Source organism: Lactuca saligna, chromosome 4 (genome assembly GCF_052625555.1).
Source record: "Lactuca saligna cultivar CGN05327 chromosome 4, ASM5262555v1, whole genome shotgun sequence".
In the NCBI taxonomy this organism is placed as follows: domain Eukaryota; kingdom Viridiplantae; phylum Streptophyta; class Magnoliopsida; order Asterales; family Asteraceae; genus Lactuca; species Lactuca saligna.
Genome location: NC_136420.1, coordinates 29,933,253 through 29,959,816, shown reverse-complemented (window position 1 = coordinate 29,959,816; position 26,564 = coordinate 29,933,253). Strand labels below are relative to the sequence as shown.

General features: G+C 34.8%; 1 protein-coding gene across 6 annotated transcripts; it reads right to left on the bottom strand.

Moving 5' to 3' along the window:
- Positions 1-20,195: 20,195 nt before the first annotated feature.
- Positions 20,196-26,342, bottom strand: LOC145041467 (importin beta-like SAD2 homolog). 6 transcript variants are annotated; one of them, XM_078989554.1, is made up of 8 exons: positions 25,447-26,342; positions 25,093-25,364; positions 24,752-24,852; positions 24,462-24,635; positions 24,257-24,348; positions 21,489-23,467; positions 21,061-21,392; positions 20,196-20,439 (listed from the first exon to the last, which is right to left on the bottom strand). In XM_078989554.1, the coding sequence occupies exons 3-6, from the start codon at positions 24,781-24,783 to the stop codon at positions 23,457-23,459; spliced, it is 309 nt and encodes a 102-aa protein (XP_078845680.1). In that variant the 5' UTR covers positions 24,784-24,852; positions 25,093-25,364; positions 25,447-26,342; the 3' UTR covers positions 20,196-20,439; positions 21,061-21,392; positions 21,489-23,456. The 6 variants fall into 6 exon arrangements, with proteins under 6 accessions (XP_078845680.1, XP_078845681.1, XP_078845682.1 ...); XM_078989555.1 differs by having other exon boundaries at positions 21,489-23,464; positions 25,447-26,341; XM_078989556.1 differs by having other exon boundaries at positions 21,489-22,899; positions 25,447-26,341.
- Between the last annotated feature and the right edge of the window lie 222 nt (positions 26,343-26,564).

Below are 26,564 nucleotides of genomic sequence, written 5' to 3'. Positions count from 1 at the left end.
ATCAATCAAAAGAAAAATGCATAATTAATCCATCAATTTAGTTTGAGCATGCTCATGCATTTTAATGTCAACACCAAATAATCGAGAGGAACAATGATATCTATTTTTATTTTTTTGGAGGAGAAGTGAACAAACAAACTTCTACTACAAAGTTTCCATGTATTCCTCATATCATATCTAGTCAAACCCTTTATGATTGCCATTTGCAAACAATGTTTGGGGGAAACCAACGCAAAAAATATTGTAATACAAAATCTCATGCATCTCCATTTGAAGAATATATGATATTACCATCTTAGAATTACTTGTAATTGAATCCATGGAGTAATATCTAAGTGTGGGTTACTCCAATACCTTGAAAGCTCCATTTAGAGTACTCATGAGCATCGGTTCCAAATTTTTCTTTATGCATCACCATGGATAATCTACCAATGCTCCATGAAAATTTTAAATCACTACTTACTTCCAAAAGTATGACCATGAATTTTGAATAACTTAATATTGTAAAAGTGGTTCTAAAAATGCAAATTTGGAACACAATAATAACCGAAAGAAATTAATGATTTACATCAAATACTAAGTTCTCCACTTAATTCTAACTACCTAAAAACCATAATAAAATTTTTCATTGAAAAACTATAAATTTCGTTCATTAATTGATTTAAAACGACCACTAGATATAATATCCAAAATATCATAGTACAATTATTGAAAATGCGGAAAACATGAAGGGGGGATGCTTTGTTATCACAACGGACCCTTCCCTTTCGAACCAGAAGTACATGAAAACATAAACATAAATTGTTAGTACAGAGCTTAGTGAGTTCTCCAAAGTACCATCAATATGGGCCCCGCCCTAGGGTATATTTCAATCCATTAAACAATTATAGCCCCCGCCCTGGGCCTCATCCTGGGGGATATTTCAACCTGAACATGTCATAGTGGGCCCCGCCCTGGGGTATGTTTCAACATGGAAAAACATAATGGGCCTCGCCTTAGGATATATTTCAACCTGATCAATCAAGCAATACAAATCACATAGCAGCTAATATTTTATATAACTGAAATATGGGTCGGTATTGGTGCCTTCAACCCATGTATACATTGAAAAACTTACTTTAGAGATAGATGAGAAAACGAAAATAGAACGCTGCTCCGAAATTGACTATACCAGCCACCTTTACAAATACAGTGACCAATACTCAGCAAATAAGTGAAAATACCTAAAATACCCCTTGGTCAAACCCTGGTCAGAATACAAGTCAACGTCAACCGAGTCATACAATTTAACTCGGTAAGTACGTTGGGTGTTCCTAACTTGAATGTGGGGTGTAATGCTTGCTTGATCAAATGTCGAAGGGCTAACCCTGAACGCGCAACGTACCCTTTGGTACTCCCAATGTTTGTGGCTGCCACCCACTTAATCCATTAAGTGTTAAATCCTTAAGCACTTACATCCAAAATCTAGATCTAGACCCTAACAAGTGTTCTTAACCAAAAAGTTTCCAACTTTATGGTTTTTCATGGCTAATAAGACCTTATTACCAAAAACCCTAGTCTCTTGACCCATTAAGAAAATCTAGATCATGCATGAGAAGGAACTAATGGCAAGATCATATTTTTATGACTTAACACACTCTATATCATTTGAAAGGACAACTCAAACATCTTAGAGTACTCCATACTCACAAGGATCAAGATTTGGGACAAAAAGGTTCTAACTTTAAACAAAACTAGATCGTAATGAAATATTCATAAAGTTGGAGCTTTATACCCGTGAAGATGCACAAGACAGAGTAGCTGTAGGATCCAAAGCCTTGAGTAAAACACCACAACTTCTAGGTTCCTCTTTCACCCCTAAGAGCACTAGAATGGCGCCAAAAGGGTCTTCATGCTTCAAAACACACTCAGGTGCGGGTTTTTTTTTTTTTTTTTGAAGCAAAAGTCGATAAAGTCTACAAACCACCTCTGCAACCCTCTGTAATAGAAAATGTGGAGTAAATGGCTCCAAACTGTAATAAGAAGCGTGTTTGTTTTTTTAACATCTGCATGATGCTACAAATATAAAAAAAAAATTAAAATAAACTGATTTTATAATCCGAAAATAGTTTTTTAATACTGAAACCCTTTCGATGCTTCCACTAGACCTTGACCAGAGATACTCCTTTATTACGTAGAGCGTTCGTCTTTCGATCCAAGATTGCCACCGGTATCTCCATATAATTCAGACAATCATGAACCTGAATTTCATTCAAAGGAACAACTACGAGCTCATCGGCCACACACTTTCGAAGCTGAGACACCTGGAAGGTTTTGTGGATCCGGATGAGCTCATCTGACAAATCAAGATAGTATGCAACCTTGCCAACCGGTCGGAAATCCTGAAGGGACCAATGAATATGGGGCCAAATTTTCATCGCTTCCGAAATCGAATGACACCTTCAGAAACTCCAAATCTCCCTCATGAAATACGAGGTCCAAACGTCCTCGATTATATGTAAATCTTATGTTGGTTTTGCACGACTCTCAAGCTGTTGCGCACCTACTGAATCAACTCAGTGGTCTTATGTACCACCTTAGTACAATCATGACCCGATGCCCGACCTCCCCCGAACAAATTGGGTCCTGCACCTCCTTCCATATAACATCTTAAACGACGATCGGTCAATACTAGCATGATAACTATTGTTGTAGGGGAACTCCATTAGTGGAAGGTAAGTATTTCAACTCCCTCAAAAATCTAATACACAAGCGCGAAACATATCCTCGAGTGTCTGAATCGTCCGCTCACTCTTGCCGTTAGTCTCGGGTGGTAATCCAACACATATAACCCCTAATTGGAAACACAGGGTTCATAATTATGCTTTTCACCCAAACACACCAAATCTATCAAGTGGGTGATAGATCGGAGCTTGCAAACACATCAATTATATGGATATGGTTAAAAACAAAACCCTGACCCTCAAATGAAATCGAAATGGATTTTGATTTCCACTACAAGCTTCAAACCTAAGTTCAATATAAATGGAAATAACTCATAACTTAGAACATTGGATTCCTCTACTCTCCAGTTGAATTAAATTAGCTTAAAATCGAATCTAAGAAGTGTTAGTAGATGGAAATCGCCATCTCCTATCTTTACCTCCCTCTCAATCGATCTATCTAGCTGTAACATGGAGGATGGTGTCCTTATCATTTGAATTTCTCTTGGAATTTATTTTATTCATACGTACCCTGAACATGAACATGAGAAATTACTCAGGGATGATTATGTTTCAATGATCCTTCCCGATGTTGCTTCGAATTCACTATATTTTGGCGTACCCTAAACCAACCCTCATCATCCATCCATCTTGACTTAACGAGCTCGTCCTCACGGAAACCAATCGGAAATAGACACCCCCACCCACCTACCCCGACGATGACGTTAATCAAAATTGCTTACTGTGGGATGGGCTATGCAAGTTCGACACTGATTTAAAATTTTATTTTTTTAACGAATTTGGTTCGGATTTGTTATTTACAAATTTGCACCATGTTTTTGCAAATCTAGTTTTACCTTATATATAAAAAAAATTATTTTTATTATAATTTTGTTTAAGAAAGTGTTTTTTAATTCTTTTTCTAATTGTTCTATATAGTGGCTATTTTTTGTAATTTTTTTTTACATTTAAATCGGCTTATTGCCGGTTTATATTTTAAACCTAAAATAAATCGTTAACTAGTTTATATTTATTCAACTTACGTAAACAAAAACCGTTCCTTCAACACAATCGGAAAACCTCTCCATGATCAAAAGGTTGCTGCTTCCTTTCCCGTATCATTCAAAGTCTACTCCATCGTCAATGCTCTTCATTATCACCAACAGTAACTATAGTAATCAATTGGAAAGAAAAGAGGGGGATTGATAAATCAATTTTTTTTTCTACTGGATCCTTATTTACTTAATAAGTTGCTCTTCTTTCTCTCTACAACTTTTTTCTAGAACCGCAGATCGATTTATAAAAACAAAAAGATTGGAAGCTAGCTGGTAAAATATAGGGTACAGAATACATACGAAAGAAAATCAGAAGAAAAGAAAATTACAAGCAGGTTTATATAGTAGATGTGAGAATCCTTCAACGCCTTTTAAGGTTTATATACATTTGAACATATATAATTGGAGGGTAATGGTTGAAACTTGAAAATCATAGTGGGGTTACAGTCGAGGGAGCTTATGAGAGTAATAAGAGAATCAAACTAGTGGACCTGCAATAGGAAATCTTTCACAAAAAGTTCAATTAGAGCATAATTTTGCATGTCCTGCCTCTTGCCGTGTCTGTAACGTTATATATAAATCAGCATGCATCCTTTCTTTACATGATATTGCAGTCATGGTATATTCGATTCAATTCTAGTTTTGAATGAATAATCAATATACATCTCTTTCCCATTATCAAATCTTATGCTGATATGTTATATATGGTAGGTCAGAGATTGAATTAATGTGGTCGTGTTTATGGGATAGATGATCAAATGAGAATATGATACCCATGTTCACCTGGTCCTCAGCATAACTCATATATTTCCCTTTATGTGAAAATTGTGATTATGGGAAAATATATCTCCTAATAGAGACACGATGGCAGCCATGTTCATGCTTCTGATGTATCCATGTTCATCGATCAGAAAATACCCTCTACTCCCTCTCGCTATATATCTGGCATGTTTATTTTCAAAACAAAGCAATTAACTTCAAGCAAATACAGATGAAGGAAAAGCCAAGTGTCCCTCAGAGATCCTCCGAACACTTCATTGGGATGCTTTATTAATGATTTCCTACTGAAGTGTTTGGGGGAACTCCAAGGGCTACTGGGCACCAAAATGGTAGAGTCTCTCACACATTGCTATTGGTGGTAAACGTTTCATCATGTGATCTTTTACGTACATTAGCATATGCAGTTGCAGTTGGTTAGCAATCTTTCTCAATGATTTATGCTTCATGCATACTATTGGCTTTAACACAACCTGTTTCTTAGAAGGTGATTGGGTTTAATGAAAATTTCTAAATGCATTACTGGAGCAGCAATTACTTAGATCCATGAGTATTAAACGACAAATCATAGCTATGAAGTAAGGATTTTGAAGGTTTGTCGTTTATTATAGAATCCAGTTATCATTATTTCTTGTTGTTCCCTCCACCCCGAATTGAATGTGACTGTGTGCATGTGAGTCTCTATGTGCATGTGCGATGTTTTGCAATCATATGGTTGCAAAATAAAATAAATGGCTAATACCAACACTAAATGGGTTACCAAATATTTTAAATATATAAAAATTACATGTTAACATTTTATTATTTGTAGAAGTAAGTGAAGTCAATGTTTGATTTCTTCTTTGTCACAATGTCTAGTTATTGCAGGTTTGTTTACAAATTTGCCACAACTTGTTTTTATAAGTTTGTTTTTACATTTTTAAGAAACTGTTTTCTTTTTTTTTTTTAGAAATTTGTCTAAGAAATTGACTGTTTTTACTAATTAATTTTATTTTTTTATATATTCTTTTTATGCGTTTTTTAAGATAAATTACAAGTACTATATATTTATTACAACTTTTTAATGGGTTTTACATAAAACTAAACTTATCTTTTTATTATATTCTCTTTTATTATCAGATGATTCATCCCTCAAAGGGTAATAACGGTTATGTGTATACCGAAACTTACATCTTATACCATTATGTACTAATAACTTACACATCAATCCACTTGTACTAATTGTTATGACTGTGTTGTAACTATAGGCATCATTTTTTAAGACCTCAACTTGCACAAGTCACCAAGACTATATGATCTAATATTTAATAGTAATGAGTAGGGAGGATCAGTCAAATGTACATGCCATACCCATAACATAGAATTTTGATATATCAATTAGATAAGTGTTCAAATGTTTCTTTGTTCTTCAAGATATGTATATGAACATGAGACATGGATATATTCAATCTCAAATGTTCAAGATTTTGTTTCCTGATACTAACTTGTATCAATCAAAGGAAAACTGCATAATTGATACATCAATTCCGTCTAAGCAGGACCATGCCTTTTAATGTCAACACCAAATTATCGAGGGGAAAAATGATATCTATTTTTATATTTTAGAGGAGAAGCTAACAAATAAACTTCGACTACAAAGATTCCACATATTCCTCATGTCATATCTAGTCAAACCCTTTATGATTACCATTTATGATCAACGTTTGGGGAAAACCATACTAAAAATATTGTAGGAGAGAATCTCATGCATCTCCATTTGAAGAATATATGATATACCATCTTAGAATTACTTGTAATAGAATCCATGGAATAATCTCTAAGTGTGGGTTACTCCGATACCTTAAAATCTCCATTTAAAGTACTCATGGGCATCGGTTCCAAAATTTTCTTTTGTGCATTGCCATGGACAATCTACCAATTCTCCATGACAATCTTATATCACTACTTACTTCCAAAGTACGACCGGGAATTTTGAATACTTGAATGTGGGGCGTACTGCTTGATTGACAAAATGTCGAAGGGCTGACCCTGAACGCGCAGCATACCATTTGTTTTCCAACTTTCATGGTTGCCACCCACTCAATCCATTAAGTGGTAAATCCTTAAGCCCTTATGTCGAAAATCTAGATCTAGACCCTAACAAGTGTTCTTAACCATAAAGTTTCCAACTTTATGGTTTTTCATGGCTAATAAGACCTTATTACCAAAAGCCCTAGTCTCTTGATGTAACTCTCTATAATTTCAAATAAAATTTTCAGTTTTAAATCCCATAAAATCAATCACATTTTCTCAAAATCGCATGTATCAAATGTCAAAAATACAATTCAACAAAACAACAGATAATATCCCAGAATCCTGATCATAGTCTCGAACAGGTGTGTACAGTCAAGCTGACACCTTCCTGCGATCCTGAGAAGTACGTGAAACACATAACACCCAACACGGTAAGTATGATGCTTAGGGATTTACCCAAAACACCACATATACAAATAATAAGCCTCTCATGGCTATAACTCGACATGGACCCTCCGGTCTCATCCGTCTCGCTGACGACCTTCCGGTCTCACGGTTTAGTGTGGACCCTCTGGTCATGTGTCTTAGTGAGGACTCTCCAGTCTCACAGCTCGGGTTGGACCCTCCAGTCATATATTTCAGTGAAGACTCTCTGGTCTCACAACTCGGTTTGGACCCTCTGGTCCTAACTCAGTAAAGCACAAAATAATATATCATATATATCACAAAGACAAAATGCATAATATCACATAACTCAGTATAAGCACATAAGACCTTCCGGTCGATAACTCAAATAAGATCTTCGGTCACATAGTATTACTGCTCAGGTAAGTATAGTGAGAAGTCTCACCTCGAAAGTAAGCAAGTAGATCTAGTACCCCACAAACAGTCTAGACTCCACCTACATAATATAATTATCTCTAATAAGCAATTTGTAATAACCACTCTGAGATGCTAAGCTAACTCCTCCACTAAATCTCAAAACTGGTGAAAAGACCATTTTACCCTTCCATGGTAGTAAGCTCAAAACACTCTAGAACTCAAACAAGGATGGAAAAGGCCCTAAACTCCCTAGAAACGAGATGTAACCAAAAAATGAGCAAGGTGGTGACTTTTTACCTTCAAACAGAAGCTATGAGTGAATGAACACCGGATCCAAAAGCTCCCTCTTGTCTTAAGCCTTTTGCTCCTCAACTTTCCTCCAAAGATGCACTAGAACACACTTCAAATAGAAGCTATGAATGAATGAACACCGGATCCAAAAGCTCCCACTTCCATTCAGAACCCTTCCGATGCTGGCACTAGACCAGAGATACTCCTTTGTTGCGTAGAGCGTTTGTCTTCTGGTCCAAGTTCGCCATCGGTATCTCTACATAATTCCGACAACCATCAACCTGAATGTCATCCAAAGGAACAACTACGGGCTCATCGACCACATACTTTCAAATCTGAGACACATCGAAGGTTTTGTTGGTCTGGCTGAGCTCATCAGGAAAATCCAGACGGAATGCAACCCTGCCCACCCGGGCAGAAATCCTGATGGGAGCAATGAATCTGGTGCCCAACTTTCCCCGCTTCCGAAATTGGATGACACCTTTACAAGGTGAGACCTTCAGAAACACCAAATCTCCCGCCTGAAAAACGAGGTTCAGACGTCCCCGATCTGTGTAACTCTTCTGTTGGATTTGCACGACTCGTAACTTTTCGACCACCTACTAAATCAATTTAGTGGTCTTGAGTACTACCTCAGCACACCCATAACCTGATGCCCGACCTCTGCCACCTCATTTCATATAACATCTTAAACGACGATCGGTCAATACTGACATGATAACTATTGTTGTAGCAGAACTCGGTCAGTGCAAGGTAAGTATTCCAATTCCCTCCAAAATCTAATACATAAGCTCGAAGCATATCTTCGAGCATCTGAATCATCCGCTCGCTCTCGCCATCAGTCTCGGGTGGTAATCCAACACACATAACCCCCAAATGGAAACATGGGGTTCATAATTATGTTTTTCTCCCAAAAACATCAAATCTATCTAGTAGGTGATAGATCGGATCTTGCAACCACATCAATTATATGGAAATGGTTAAAAACAAAACCTGGCCCTCTACTGAATATAAAATGGATTTTGATTTCCACTACAAGCTTCAAACCTAAATTCAATTTAAAGTGGAATAACTCAGACCTTAGAACATTAGATTCTTCCACACACCAATTGAATCAATTTAGCTTAAAATCAAATTAAAAAGGTGTTCGTAGATGGAAATCGCCATCTCCTATCTTCACTTCCATCTCAATCGATCTATCTAGTTGTAACGAGGAGGATGGTGTCCTTATCATATGAATTTCTCTTGGAATTTATTTTATTCATTCATACCTTGAACATGTACATGAGAAATTACTTGGCGATGATTACATTTCAATGATCCTACCCGATGTTGCTTCGAATTCACTGTATTTTAGCATACCCTAAAGCAAACGTGAGCATCCATCCATCTTGACTTCATGAGCTCGTCATCACAGAAACTTATCGGAAATAGACACCCCCTCCCCCCCCCCCACACACACATACACACCCACCCACCTACCCCGACGATAACTATAATCGAAATTGCTTACTGTGAGACGGTTTATAGCAAGTTCGACACTAGATTTAATTTTTTTTAAATAAATTTGGTTCAATTTTTTTTTTACAAATTTGCACCATGTTTTTGGAAATGTAGTTTTACATTATTTAAAAAAATGATTTTAATTAAAACTAGAAATGAGGCTCGTGCGTTGCACGGGTTGGATTTATTTCGTTGATGTTTGGCGGGTCACGGAAGTAGGATGCTATAATGTCACTCAAATACAATACAATTGTATTGTTGCTTCGAATTCACTGTATTTTAGCGTACCCTAAAGCAAACGCGAGCATCCATCCATCTTGACTTCATGAGCTCATCATCACAGAAACCTATCGAAAATAGACACCCCCCCCCCACACACACACCCACCCACCCACCTACCCCGACGATGACTATAATTGAAATTGCTTACTGTGAGACGGTTTATAGCAAGTTTGGCACTAGATTTAATTTTTTTTAAATAAATTTGGTTCAAAATTTTTTTTACAAATTTACACCATGTTTTTGGAAATGTAGTTTTACATTATTTAAAAAAATGATTTTAATTAAAACTAGAAATGAGGCTCGTGCATTGCACGGGTTGGATTTATTTCGTTGATGTTTGGCGGGTCACAAAAGTAGGATGCTATAATGTCACTCAAATACAATACAACTGGATAGATTGAATAGAGTATAATGTCCTGATGTAAGAAATGAGAGTAAACAAATAAATTAGTGTATGTTGTTATTTTTTGTATTTAACGTTACAGTAAAAACATTGTGAGTCGAAATCCCATTCCTCATAACTTGAATAAAGCCATCTGAAGAAAAAAAAAATTATTATTATCGTATTTACATTTTTGTTGGATGTAATTGTGCATACTAATAAAAATGTTACAATATCTACCCTTGTCCATCAAGAATAATTTTTCCCAATTGCTATTTTTTTAAATTAAAGCTAAATGAAATGTGTTTGTTGACCCCAATTAAACCCTAAATGAAACGTGTTTTTTGACCACAATTAGAATCTACCTCACAACATTAAATATTAGAAATGTTGTTGGTTTTCTCAGCTTGACGCCACATGAGTCATTTTATACACATGTCACATCCAGGAAAAAGAAAACATGAAGCCGTAATTTGCATACCTGTTCTCTACTATTGTGGATGTTCTTGTGTATAAGAAAAAGAATAAAAAAGCAATATGTTTAGTCACTTTAGGATTTCTTTTGCACATTTGACTTGGCATAAATTTTTGAAGTTATGATTAGGAATCTAAAAATAGACCTTTTACTAAGATAAATTTTGACAGCTAACAATCCTAGCAATATCTAGTAGTGAATGCTAAAGGATAAATTGGTAATTTCAACAAAAAAACAACAAACAATGGGAAATAGTACTTGGCCAGATTTATTAAGCAGAAGAGTGCATAATCTAGGCATATGAACTAAGATGGAATTGTAGCTGGCTTAATTGCAAATCTTCTCCAAGAATCTTTATCGTACTTTCTAATCTGTTTTTGAGGCAAATTGGCTGCAACTTCGATTTCCTGTTTCACCACTTACACCTCATTATAATATGTATATTTCTTTCTCTAATTTATTATAAAAGTAACTTTCATTATATATCAATCGTTAATAGTAATAATCTATTGCACATCTTGCATAAGGTTGCTTTTTCTTCCTTTTATGGCCCATGTATATGATAATGTAAAACAGTTAAAACATATAAAATCCAATTTTAAGTGAGAAAAACATTCATATGTCAATTGTCATACGTAATGTGGATTTGAAAGGTTTAATCTTGTTGCAGTTAGATTGGACTTAAACTACAAAGTGAAGCTGCAATTTTTCTTGAAGCTGGATTCTTCTATTTGATTTACAGGTGCTTGTCATCTGTAGTGTGAAATTGAAATAATTAAATTTCTAAAACCTAATTCAATATTATTCTATCTAAATGTTTAGATTCTTGGATTTTCCATTACTGGTTAAGTTATTATTTCAATTTTTTACTTAATTTCCCAAATTTTAATGGCAAAAATGAGTGTTTTTTTTCTCATAAAAATGATATCATTATTTTTTTTTTAATATCATATTCTTTAATAAATTACTAAACTATCTAAAAAACATTATTATCGTTATTGATAATAAGAGGTTTGACACTTTTTATTGAGTTGCACGGTGAAAAAAAAAGCTTAAGAGAATAATAAAATTTCATCCCTAGTAGAATTAAGATATACAACTCCAATTAAATTAAAATTACAATACCATACAAAGAAACTACCACAAAAAGGAAATTACATATCAAAAAGAGTATACGGTGGAGTAGTGTTTATAGTGGCCACATATAGGTTTTCTGCAAATACCGGAAACCGAGAAAGCAACAAAAATAAACAAATGAACATGAATGGTTTACCTCAAAGCTAGATGTAAGTTTCTAAGCAGAGAGATTACAATTTTCACCCGACCATGACAAATTATAGATGGAAATAAGGTTTCTTCTCTCCTTGCCATTTAAGTTCATCAATATCTCCCAAATAGTTGATTTGATTGAACGGGAAGACGACAACATTGGTGGTAAGGTAACCGTATCCTAGGAAAACCACCACCATCATGTTGGGGAATTTCGAAATTGGGTTATAGGAAATCTGGATCACAAACAGGAATCGTGTGATACACTTTCCTTGTTTGATATTTCGACCCTAATTGCCTTGGGTATCACGAAATCCAAACTAGGATAATTCCTGAAGAAACGATTCTGATTTTAGGCACAAAAAACAGAATCAATTTTGAGAGAGAATCAAGAAGAAAGCGTGCTTTCAGTTTTCTGTGTTTCAACGAAATCATACGTTTCCCGGACTTATCCACACAACGGATAAAATGAGAACAATTTTCAACTTTCAGAAAATACATTTTCTGAACCCCGACTTAACACAGTAGATCAGGGTTCGGTACTAACAATGTTTAGTAAATACAAGTGTGCACTCTCACACATCCTAACTTGTATTATAACTAAAACACTATTCTTGAAACACTTGTTAAATCCATTACACTAAAATATATTTGGTGATTAAATCACCAACAATCCTCCCCTATTTTAGTGTAACCTTGAATTAACAACCTTAAAACAAAAAAAACAAAAAAAAACAAAAAAAAACAAAAAAAAAAAAAAAAAAAAAAAAAAAAGATACTAATGCATAAATGAAAAATATCGATACGATTGAATATTCATGTTAGTATATTACACATTTCAAACATTCGAGAAATCAAGGTATCTTAAAGATTGAACCCAACAACTCTTTTGAATATCTGAAGATAATATACACATTAGTTTTACAATCATCTCAACAATATAACTTGACACTAATTATAAAGTCGTGTGTCCCAATCCATTCATGATCATATAAAAGCCAAGCCCCCAAGCTCTTTGAAGTGCGGCTACACTTCACGATCATATAGGTGATTCTTTTATTGATGTACCTGTATACATTGATTAAGAAATCAAATTCATCCTGGTCTCTACAGGTTCAAACACACGTACCTTGGGATAGTTATAATGTGTGTTCCAATTCATATAAATAAGCTTTCCTCATTGAATTCAACCTCTAACATTGTATTAGAGGGGAATTGTGTGTCTCATTCATAAGAATTTATAAGGACTTTAAGCCCATCCCTATAACAGACTTGAGCACTAAGTCTCGCGCCAAACTCTTAGTGAGATGGTCCGCCAAATTTTGTTGTGATTTGACAAACTCAATCGAAATCACACCATCCATGATTAGATTTCTAATCATCCCATGTCTAACATCAATATGCCTCGATTTACCATTATAAACTTGACTATAAGCTTTAATCATAGTAGAAACACTATCACAGCGAATAGATAATGGTGAAATCGGTTTACTCCACAATGGAATCTCATAAATCCAATTCTTTACCCATTCTGCTTGCTTACTTGCAGCAGCCAAAGCAATAAACTCAGATTCCATTGTTGAACTAGTTATGCAAGATTGCTTCTTAGATGCCATGAGATAGCACCTCCACCAAGCAAAAATACCCAACCAGTTGTAGAAGAATGATCTTCTCTATTGGATATCTAACTCGCATCAGAATCTCCTTCTAATACCGAAGGAAATCTTGAATAACACAAACAATAATCCTTGGTTCCTTTCAAATATTTAAAAACACGATGAACGGCTTGCCAATGTTGAGTACTAGGATTATGAGTAAATCTACTCAATCTTCCCACTGCGAAAGCTATATCAGGACGAGTGCTAGTCATAGCATACATCAAAGAACCAATAGCTTGCGAGTACTCCAGTTGAGAAACTGATCTACCTCTATTAGGCATCAACTTCATGCTTGAATCCATAGGGGTGCTAACAGGTGTACAATCACTGTAATTGAACCGTTTGAGAATTTTCTCAATGTAATGTGACTGTGTAATAGCAAGTCCCTTGTTCATCCGTTTAATCCTTATTCCAAGGATTACATCCGTCTCCCCCATGTCCTTCATAGAAAATTTTGAAGACAATAAATTCTTTGTTCTATTAACTTGATCTGATCAGTGCCAAAAATCAACATATCAGCTACATACAAGCAAATTATCATACCAGATCCAGATGAATCAAAACGGCTGTAAACACATTTGTCAGATTGGTTTAAAGAAAAACCATTAGACAAAATAACTTCATCAAACTTCAAATACCATTGTTTTGGACCTTGTTTAAGTCCATACAATGATTTTACAAGTCTACACACTTTTTGCTCATTTCCAGGCAGAACAAAACCTTCTGGTTGTTTCATATAAACTTCCTCATCCAGATCACCATTCAAAAAGGCTATTTTAACATCCATTTGATGTATCACTAGATTGTGAATAGCTGTCAAAGCAAGCAACAATCTAATAGTAGAAATACGTGCTACCGGTGCATACGTATCAAAATAATCGATACCGACTTTTTGTCTAAAACCTTGTATGACCAGACGAGCCTTGAACTTATCAATGGTTCCATCTACCTTCATTTTCTTCTTGAAATCCATTTACATCCTAAAGGTTTAGAACTAGGAGGTAAATCAGATATCACCCAAACATTATTCTCCATAATGGATGACATCTCTTCATCAACCGCTTCTTTCCAAAACGCAACATCTCGAGACTCCATAGCTTCCTTAAAAGTCTTTGGATCAGTCTCAAGATGAGAGGAATATGAATATTTTTTTCTTTACTTTATCCCTCGAATCTTCAACTAAAAATAGTTGAAATTCATCGCCAAAATTTTTCGCGACTCGACCTCGTTTTCTTTTACGAAGTTGCTGTGTTTCTGGAATTGAAACAACTTCCTTACCATCTGATTTAGGCACCTCACTTGAGCTTGGAATTAGATCTTTTGGTCTTTGAATTGAAGAATACCGCAGCTCATCAAAGATCGCATCCCGCGACCCTATAATGGTATGAATGGAATATGCCTCATTAGGTTCTATAACATAAAACCTATAAGATTTGGAATGTTCTGCATATCCAATAAATATGCAGTCAATTCCTCTTTCACCTAAATTTTTCTTTTTAGGTTCGGGTAATTTTACAACTGCTCGATATCCCTAAATCCGAAAATAATTCAAATTTGGTGTTTTCTTGTGCCAAAGTTCATAAGGAGTAACTTTGTTCCGTTTATTAGGAACCCGATTTAGCACATAATTGGCTGTGAGCATAGCTTCACCCCAAAAGCCTTCACTTAAACCCGAAAAAGAAAAATCGAATTTACCATTTCTTTTAAAACTCGATTTTTCGTTCATCAACACCATTTTGTTGTGGATTGTAAGGAGCTGTGGTTTCATGAATAATTCCAACCGATTGAAAGTATTCGGAATCCATGTACTCTCCTCCCCTATTTATCCGAAGACATTTTACCCAACTGTAATTCGACTTCGGTTTTATATACTTTAAACTTTTCCAAAGCTTCATTTTTGGAATGTAACAAGTATACATAACAAAACTGACTTCAATCATCAATAAAGGTAACAATGTACTCTTTATTTCCCAAGGAAGGTGTAGCATGGAAATCACATAGATCACTATGAATCAATTCCAACAATTTGGATTTTCTATTAACATTTGGAAACGGTTGTTTCGTGATTTTAGTTAACATACAAGTTTTGCATTTTTCAGAATTAATGTTAAAAGCTGGAATCAATCTGGATTTTAACATTTCAATCATTCTTTTAATATGAACATGTCCTAATCTATTATGCCATAACATAGAGTTATCAAGATTAGATGCAGAAGTCATACAAGTATATTTGACATGTGATGCAAAACAACTTATAACATTTAACTTAAAAACACGATCACAATAATAACCAAATCCCACAAATATTCCACATTTAGACAACACATACTTGTTCGACTCGATCACTTGTTTATAACCCATACAATTCAACAAACAACTAGACACAAGGTTCTTTCGAACCTTTGGAACATACAATACATCAAACAAATTAATTGTTTTTCCAGAAGTAAACGTGATACTAACAACACCAGATCCTAAAATTGGCTTTGATCCTTCATCCGCAATGTGGAAGATAGAACCTTTATTTACTATGTTCAACTTCATGAACCACCGTTCATCATTACACACGTGATGTGTAGAACAGGTATCAAGCCACCATGAATCTGTATCAACCCCCTGTACAAAAGAAACTTCTGGAGTTAGTAGCATAACATTGAATACTGAACTTACAAGATCAATAGAAATTTGACCTTTGGTTGCAGATTGATCATGAGATCCACTGCCACCACCAGCACCATCTTTTCCACTATCACTTGCACCTTTATTTCCAAGTTTCACCTGACAGTCACTTTTCATATGCCCTTTCAGATGGCATCTCCAAGACACAAGTTCCTTGGAATCCTTGTATTTTTTGTTGGACTTCTTGTTGTGACCCTCATATTTACGTTTTTTACCGTTTCCCTTGTGATTAGAATTGTCTTCTTTATCACATTCAACCATATGATCTTGGGGCTGTCCAAAATCAGATTTGCCCTTTCCAGTTCCTTTGTCATTCTCTTGATCACGAAGTCCTTCTTCGATTTTCAAATGACTCCCAAGTTGAATCAAACTTATTTATTCCTTTCTATGTTTCAGATGGTGTTTGAAATCCTTCCATGAGGTATATTCGATTCACTTCTAATTTTGAATGAATAATCAATATACATCTCTTTCCCATTATTAAATCTTATGCTCATATGTTACATATGGTAGGTCAGAGATTGAATGTGGTCGTGTTTATGGGATAGATGATCAAATGAGAATATGATACCCATGTTCACCTGGTCCTCAGCATAACTCGTCACTCTCACATTTTACTCTCTACTCCCTCTCTCTATATATAGCAAGTAATTCTGGCATGTTTATTTTCAAAACAAAGCAATTAACTTCAAGCAAATACAGATGAAGGAAAAGCCAAGCATCCCTCAGAGATCCTCCGAACACTTCATTGGGATGCTTTTTATTAATGATTTCCTACTGAAGTGTTTGGGGGAACTTTAAAGGCTACTTGACACCAAAATAATAGAGTCTCACACATTGCTATTGCTGGTAAACGTTTCATCATGTGATCTTTTATGTAAATTAGCATATGCAGTTGCAATTGGTTAGCAATCTTTCTTAATGATTAATGCTTCACGCATATTATTAGCTTTAACACAACATGTTTCTTAGTAGGTGATTGGGTTTAAAGAAATTTTCTAAATTCATTACTTGAACAGCAATTACTTAAATCCATGAGTATTAAACGATAAATCATAGCTATTGTTGGTATTATGCAGGGGTAATAAGGACTTTTATTACCAAGATGGGAAACAAACGCAACAAAGGAATCTGCTCATGGACAAAACTTTGGCAGGTGACAGGAAACGGGTAAAACTGGAAATTACCAGTTTAACGAAACTGCATAATGAACAGGGAGACACAGGGGACAAGAAAGAGTAATAGAGATAAGAGTATGAGGCAACGTTTACTTTATTCACTGAAAACTCAACTGGGATACATCCAAAACATACACTTGCCTTTGCTTTTAAACTAGGATTCTGCTAAAAAACAGGAAACAACCTTGACTACAAACTAAAGACTAGGGACCACTCACTAGGTCACTTTGATTTATTCAAAACTAAAATTAAAACGTGCATGAAAAACATAAACAATTCAGAATTAGACTCAACATCTATGAATTAAGGATTTTGAAGCTTTGTCGTTTGTTATAGAATCCAGTTATCATTATTTCTTGTTGTTCCCTCCATCCCGTATTGAATGTGACTGTGTGCATGTGAGCCTTTATGTGCGTGTGTGATGTTTTCAATCATATGGTTGCAAAACAAAATAAATGGCTAATACCAACACTAAATGGGTTACCAAATATTTTAAATATATAAAAATTACATGTTAATATTTTATTATTTGTAGAAGCAAGAGAAGTCAATGTTTATTTCTTCTTTGTCACAATGACTCGTTATTGCAGGTTTGTAGGTTTAGAGGTTGCCTTTTCTTTTCAAGATTGTCAATGTTTTTATTTTCATTATTACCTTGGCCATAACTTTGTTTACAAATTTTCCACAACTTGTTTTAACATTTTTAAGAAACTGTTTTTGATTTTTTTTTCGAAATTTGTTTAAGAAATTGATTGTTTTTACTAATTAATTTTTTTTATATACTCTTTTTATGCATATTTTTTAAGATATATTACAACTACTACATGTTTATTACAACTTTTTAATGAACTTTACATAAAACTAAACATGTCTTTTTTATACTCTTTTTTTTTATCAGGTGATTCATCCCTCAATGGGTAATAATGGTTATATGTATACCCAAACTTACATCTTATAACATTATGTACTAATAACTTACATATCAATCCGTTTGTACTAATTGTTGTGACTATGTTGTAACTCTAGGCACCATTTTCTAAGACCTCAACTTGCACAAGTCACCAAGACTATATGGTCTAATATTTAATAGTAATGAGTAAGCAGGATCTAGTCAAATGTATATGCCATACTCACAACATAGAATTGTGATATATCACTTAGATAAGTGGTCAAATGTATATGAACATGATACATGGATATATTGAATCTCAAATGTTCAAGATTTTGTTTCCTCATACTAACTTGTATCAATCAAAAGAAAACTGCATAATTGATCCATCAATTCACTCCGAGCACGGCCATGCATTTTAATGTCAATACCAAATCATCGAGGGGAACAATGATATCTATTTTTATATTTTATTGGAGAAGCGAACAAATAAACTTCGACTAGAAAGATTCCGCCTCTTCCTCATGTCATATCTTGTCAAACCCTTTATGATTGCCATTTATGAACAACGTTTGGGGGAAACCAACGCAAAAAATGTTGTAAGAGAGAATCTCATGCATCTTGATTTGAAGGATATATGATATTACCATCTTAGAATTACTTGTAATCGAATCCATGGAGTAATCTGTAAGTGTGGGTAACTCCAATACCTTAAAATCTCCATTTAAGTACTCATGAGCATCGGTTCCAAAAAATTTTTGTGCATCGCCATGCACAATCTACCAATGCTCCATGACAATCTTAAAACACTACTTAGTTCCAAAATCAAGACCATGAATTTTGAATAACTTAATAGTCTATAAGTGGTTCTAAACATGCAAAAGTGGAACATAGTAATGACGGAAAGAAATGATTGATTTACAAGAGCTCTCAATTGGACAACCGATGATTGCGGTTCATGTTGCCTTGACACCAAGCACTGCAGCACCCGGTAGTCGATATGCTGGAACCCTCCTAGAATGTAATAAGTGCAACCTCCGTCATACCGAATAGTGCCGAACACTACTAGAAAAACAGCCTTTTAGGACGCTCATTGTGCGTCGTAAAACGCTCAGACAGCGTGCAACAGTGCGTCAAGAAAGGCCCTGTCATAAAGAGAGACGACGCGCATTTACGACGTGCGGTTCTGACACGCAATGCGTATCAAGGAAGGCCCAGTCATAAAGAAAGACGACACGCATTTGCGTGTTGTAACCTTACGACATCCGTGTTTATGACACACAATGCGTATCAAGGAAACCCCTGTCAAGAAAGGCCATGTCATAAATGAAGATGACACACATTTTTGCGTATCATAATTTTAAATGTTCAAAAAAATATATTTATATATTTATTAATTTTTAAATTAAATTTGCATTAAATATCTCATAATAGAAATAAAATATCATATACAAAAAATACAATCTATTGCATAAAATTTAATGTCATACAATTCTATTTTTTACAATATCTAAATTTGCATCTAATCTACTCTATACATCAAATTCCAACTAAGTAAAGTTGTATCTTACCTTTCATAATTTAAGACTAATACTCCAAGCAGCTGATTATATGGATAAGCAGTTGTACATTGGCCCATCTCACTCAAGAATGACTTAGCCAAATTCAACTCCAAGTCTTTACTGCATCTTGCTGATAATGCTGCAAGAACCATTTGTTAGCTCTACAACACTTTTTGAATATGAACCTTGTCTTTCATCACTAACACCAACACCTTTTGTAGCCCCTGGGACTATACATAAAAGTTAGAAAAAACAAATATTTCAAAAATACCCCTAGGACTCTTTTTGTCACAGAATCTGAATTAGACCACAAGTGATGCTTCGATTTCTTTGTTTCTTGCAACTTCAACATGAAGTGTTCTGATGTTGTATGTGTAAAGTTTCACACTTTACAGGAGATTCTTGGGGAAGGAAAGAAGGTTAAGCTTGAACAGAGGGTAATTTCATATCATATTCTTTTGTGTTTTAAGGGTTAAACAAATCATTTCAAGATTTGAAAATTATTAAAAAAACGTTATAATTGTAGAAAACAAATTGATAACCTCCTAAAATCTTGGGAGCTAAAATATATCCAACTAAAACAATGAAAATGTGATTTTGTTTTTGTTTTCAATGTTGTAGCAGTAGGAAGAGATGAAAGTTTGATATACTAAACAAATCACTAAAAGTAGGTTGCTATTGATACACTTCCAAAATGCAGCAACCTAAATTCACATCAATATTTGTTAAAGTTATAATGGGGTGGAGCAACTTCATATTTCAAATTGGAAAAACACATCACCAGACTCTGGCACAAGCCAATAGCATAGGGTGCCATCTCCTCTCCAAACTTGTCAACAATTGTCTCAAGTGTAAACACCAGACTTGCATTTTCAACTTCATCCATTAGCTTGAAAAAAAATCTGAAAACAAACCATGTGTTGTAATGTAAGCCATGAATCAGTACAACTTCTTTTTCTGCATATATACAACTGACTATGTAGCCACATGCTTCCATTTATATATTTATTTATTATAACATCATATATTCGTAGCTACTTTCATATCTTTTTAGTACATACAAGATTCTACTTCCAATCTTTCTGTTATGAGCATCTCCAATGGAAGGTTATTTTATAGCTTATTGCTATTTCAACAAGTCTTTGTTGACAATCGGAGTGGAAAACGTTTTTTGGTATTTTATCCAACCATTTCAGTAATTTTTTAAACTTAGTTATATTTGACTAATAAATCTATTTTGTTAAATATGCAAAATAAAATTGAACATTTTTTATATTAGAACTACATACATGATCAATATCAAATGGCATGTGCTCAAAAACAACAAATTAGATAAGGGATCTTTAAACAATATTTCAAATAGATGCGGATACACATGTAATTGTTAAAAAAAAAAAAAAAAAAGGTTTTGCATTGGAGATGATATGTAAAGATAGTTTTTTTTAAATAAATTGTATATGCGTGAAAGAAAGAAAGAAAGCACAATATAAAAGAAGATCAGTTAAACTAGTTGTGCATTTTACCTTCGCAGGATTCAACAAAAGAACGCAATGCAAAAACAGAATCAACACGAACATGTTGTCCTGCAATCTTCTGGATCCATGGTGCTGCCCTGAGATGCACTGTCAGATTCCAGTTCATGATGGGTCCCACCGTTTTCTTCTTCCATACCATTTGCAACAACAACCTGACCATTGACAGTGGAGGAGCTGCCCGACATGCTTCTTGGCTTTTCCTGCTCTGTGTGGTGCTTCTCACCTGACCGTTCATGTTCCTCCAGGTGAACCAGAGCAGTATCATCTTCTTCAATGGTGGAATAACGAGTCATGTTTGGACGTAAATCACGAAACAAATCCTACACGTACATTCCTCTTCAATTATTAATACAACAATCTCTAAATAAGAAATAAAAGAAAGTGAGTTTAATTAAAAGACCAAACAACCAACTAACCTGCAAGTCAAATTCGATATCTAGAGGAAGTGGACCTTTGCAGAGTATGTAACGTTGATCACATTCAACAGCCCATATCATACATCCGGGTCGACGACGAGTTTGCCAAGATTAGACAGTTTTTTCATTGGATCCTTATATGAATTATGATGAGCAAACACGAAATCAAAATCAACAGGATGAGAATTAGAGCTCCTTATTGTGTTATCTCTCTTCTCTGAGCTTCTTTTGTTCGACGAAGGGAGGTCAGGGTCAGTGTTATCAATAGCGAGCATGGCGCTCGCTATAGCGTTTTGCGAGGCGAGGCGATCCATTGTCGCTATGGGATCCATAGCGATTGCATAGCGACGTAGCGAGCTGTTTGATTTTTTTTTTTTTTTTTTTTTTAAAATATGGTATAAATAGACCCGTATTAGGGTTTTTAGTTGGCTAAGTCAAAGAAGCATCAAATACTCCAATAGTCTTTGGCATAGTTTAAAAAAACAGGAGAAACTTACACCTTAAGAGAGAAGACTGTTGAATCACGTAGTTGTTGAATGTGTTGTATTCGTGAGAGAGAAGACTTGAAGTCTTGGAAGTGTTTAATCTAACGAGAGAGAAGACTTGAAGACTTGAGGCAGGATAGGGATTGGGCGATAGGGTTTTTAATTTAATACTTGAAGACCTGAAGTCTTTAATCCAACGTGAGTTTGGTTTATCTAAGAGGAGACAACAAAAGCAGTAAAAGTATGGCCTAGTGTGGGCTACTAAACCAAAAGTATGGGCAGTAAAAATATGGTCTAGTGGGCTACTAAACCAGAAGCAGTAGAAAGTATGGGCTGTTAAACAAAAACCACACCTTTATAGCTGTTAAAAGATTTTCTATTAAAGAAATAAATATTCCTTAAAGAGTCAAAAGCATGGGTGTGTATATTATGTTTTTTTTAATATTCCTAAAAAGACTCTTTTGGGGTTTTTAGCTTATTTACTAGTTGTAATTGCTAATGGTTTTTAGCTTATTTATTAGTTATAATTGCTAATTAGGTGAAGGTAAAAGTAGTATTAATTTTTTAATAGGTATTCTCAGAAAATGAAATAGTTGTCGCTATTTCATCGCTATCGCTATATAGCATGTAAATAGGTTGTCGCTATGACCTCGCTATCGCCATCGATAACACTGGTCAGGGTGGTTCAGGCAGATCTACATAGGGTGGTTCAAACCTAAATACAATATGATGTATCTGTTTTTATTTTCCTTGTTATATTTTGTGTAAAGTCCTTTTATATATTTGGTTGTTTTTATAACTAAAAACTAATTGTATCATTCAGGCAACGGTTGCGTATTATCTGCTCTTTGATAACCAGTCTCGTGTTGCTGGTGGGTATCTTGGAGCTGAACTTGCAGAGAATCTGGTGCGTCATTTTCATTTTCCTGCTTACAGATTTGTAATATATTTTATGTTTATATAAAAAAAAAAGGAGCTTTGCGTCTGCATTGATGACAATGGCAAAAGGGTAATTTTAAAGATTAAATGCAAGAAATAAATAACATGGCAAAAAGGTAGATGGTTAGTGTCATAATTCTTTAAGCTAGATTTTTTTTTATTATTATGTCCAGATTAACTAAAAAAAGAAACAACCCCTAAGAAGAGTCTTGAAAGTGTAATGTTCTATTAAGAAACAAAGTTAAAGTAGAATGCTATAATCTGGTGCAAGAGGGTGATCTTGCTACCATGCATCTAGACAACATACCAGAAAGAGCTACAATGAACAGGTTTACTAGAAATAACTCTGTCAGGCCTACCTTACCTGGTGAAAGAAAATGGCAAGTTGGAATGCAGGTGTGCATAACGAAACTATGTATTTTACATTATATATATTAATATAGTCAATAGATAGTGTCATCCACAAGTTTTTTTTGGTTGATTTTTGAAGATTCCAGCAAATCCACGTGAGATAATGACACGAGTTCTTGAAGTCCTGAGAGATTTAAACGTCTGCTGGAAAAAAGATTGGGCTTTATTTAATATTTTTTAAATGATAGATTTGATCATAGGGTATAATTGTCATTTTACCAATATAAACATCATTTTAGCCTGAAAATTTCTCCATTTTTTCCTTTTCTTGACCATTACAACAGAGGAGCCTACTTGTTTCTACCATCCTATATAATGTACACACATAGCACTAAACAACAATGTGATGTAGTTAAAAGAACACCAAAGAAACAATTGTAACTTGTCTTTTGGGGTTTGTAGTAAATTTATAAAATTCCCTTTTCTTTTCTAAATTCATTTTCTGATTTTCATTCGTATATACATTTTAGGTACTTACTACACTTGATGCCAAAATATGGAGGGTAGTTTTTGGTGTTATAGACAAAATTTGGGCTAGTGGAGGTGTCTAGCTGACTTAGCTGATCGTCATCATGTAAGTTTTTTTATAAATATATATTTTTCATTAAAGATACTAATAGTTTAATAAATTTTATGATTTAGGTTTATTTAGGGTGAATGTTTGAAAGGTAATATTATCACTTTTTTGTCCTAAAAGAGTCAGTATTTGATATTTAAGAGTCAAATGTGTAACTTCATAAAAATTTACTAAACTTGCTCCATATAGATGTTGCTAAGCATGGAGATGTTTTTGAACCAGCTCTTTTCGCACTATTGATTAAATTGTAAAACAAGTATATGTCAGGTATGTACTAAAATATCCATATGTATATATATATATATATATATATATATATATAGATGTTGCTAAGCATGGAGAAGTTTTTGAACCACCTGCTGCTTCGTTTTCAATTTCAAGCTCGAGATTGAAAGAAGAAGAATAGGGAGAAGTAAGAAGGACACTGTTCATTGTCCCCATCGAGAACCTGCAACAGAACAAAAAAAATCTCGTTTTTTTTATTAAAACCGAGAACCAGCATTACATGTCACTACTTCTGATATATAAATTAACCATGGATTACTAAAAAATTAAACAGACCTGTTGCTCAAGTATTGCAAAATAAGGTTGGAAACTCTGTCAGGTAAATAGTCACCCATACGAAGCGCATTCAACAAGTTGAGATGACATTCCAAAAATTTTCCCGCGTAGTTCTTCAGGAAGTGTTGTGCAAAAGCTTTGTTCTCTAGGTTTTTCAATTTTAAATCTCCAAAGCTGAGAAAATAGTAAAAAGTAAAAACTTGAGCAAGAAGACAATAAATACATGTCTGAAAGCCAGCCAAAAACAATTACATTAAAGAAACATCTAAATGATGTGACTGACTACTCACCGGGTATAGAGGCGATTTAATATATGGCCCATCCACTTCTTTACCTTCCACCATCCCCATGAATTGCTACATTTGTGTTGGATTCTTTCTAAGGCTACAGCCTAGTTACAGGACATTCAATGTCAATACATCATCATAAACGATTAATTTAACCATCCAATCTGTACTAATGAAAAATTCACATTTTGAGTATTTTAGGTCAAAATCATGGTTTTGCATTCCACCTCTTGTCAATCTATAACTCAAAATTGAACTTATAACACATGTATAATCATATTATCATTTCATTTATTGTACTTATCATACATATACCTCGAATTTATCAATGAGAATCGGCTTACCTTAATACCACACCATGAATACCACAACTCTTTTCTTCCAATTCAAAGCTTGGTCAAGTGAAAACTGCACAAATGCTGGAAAACAAAACGAAAATTCCTCTGCAATGATGATAGGCTAGGGTTTTAGAAAGAAGAAGAGAGGAAATGTTTTGAGAGAGAGAGAGAGAGAGAGAGAGAGAAATTCAAAATAAGGTATGTATGATTGTGATCTTCAGAGATGAATGTAAACTTCTCTAAACCCATATATCTGGGTGAACCCATATCATCTAGAACTGCAAAACAGAGGAAACGATCATTTTTTCTTCAAGCCCATAATAAGGTTAGTGTATTTTGAAAATACGTTAAGAACAGTACCACAGCTCCGATGCATCCTCCCCTCAGCCTTAAACTCTCTTCTCTCTCTTTCTGCTCGTTTTTTCTTTTCTTTCCCATTTTCTGTTCAGTCTTGCCGCGCACACACACAGACCATCTGGGAAGTAGGACGACAACAACGATGGTGGAGGTGGTAGCCGGCGGTGGCTGGTTTAGGGCTTTTAGAGAATATGGGATATTTTTGTTCAGAGAGAGAAAGTGGAATTGATGAGAATGTAAGCTTCGGTTACTGGATACCAAAATAACCAATGTAAGCTTGAATGAAAGTAGAATTGATGAGAATGTAGAGAGCCCCAAATTGAAACCTTGTCTAGTAGAATCGATTTGAGAGTGAGTGTTAGATTTATTGCTTCCCTTTCCTGGTTCGCTTACCCTTTAGTTACCATAGTCGATCGATTCAAGCTTTCACGAAAAACCCTAGGTAGCAACTCATAGAGACAAGAAGGATGGGGAGAAGGTAGGATTGGATCCGATTTCAAAGAGTAACAATAGATTTCACTGAAAACCCTTTCCCGGTTCGCTTGACCTTTGGTTACCTCAGTCGATCGATTCAAGCTTTCAATAAAAACCCTAGGTAGCGACTGAGAGAGACAAGATGGAAACGAAGGAGCGTCGATAATTAGGGCAAGAGGGAAAGGAAGGAGCGTCGATAACTAGGGCAAGCCGACAGTCACTCTCTGGAGGGGGAAAGAAGGAGAATCGTAATTAGGGCAAGAGGGAAACTGAGAACAAAAGTGGAGGATAAAAAAGAAGCGGGTTCTCAAAAAAATTTGGATTTCATTTTCCTCTAATCTACTAAACGCGCCTTTCATTAAATTTATAAAGCGACACTTCTAGAGGATGCCCACTTAAGATACAGCGCCTACGTGTTTTTAATTTGTTTCTTGATGCTAATTTAAGGGCACGCAATAATACGTGTCCCCTATCATTAAATTTTTTGAAGAGATGACATTTTTCTAATGTCACTCTCTTTTGCGTAACATAAATCAACGAGTGTCATGGTTTACGCATCGTAAAAGAGTGTTTTTCTTGTAGTGGAAAGATGTATTGCAAGAACTGCCTCAGGAGGAGAGACACTATCTGTTTCTGCAGGGCACCAG

Bases quoted from the DNA above. Each gene is read 5' to 3' on its own strand.
- LOC145041467 (XM_078989551.1), bottom strand. From the start codon at position 21,569: ATGATATGGGCTGTTGAATGTGATCAACGTTACATACTCTGCAAAGGT. The intron at 21,393-21,488 runs GTTAGTTGGTTG...ATGTACGTGTAG, and splicing joins ATATCGAATTTGACTTGCAG to GATTTGTTTCGTGATTTACG.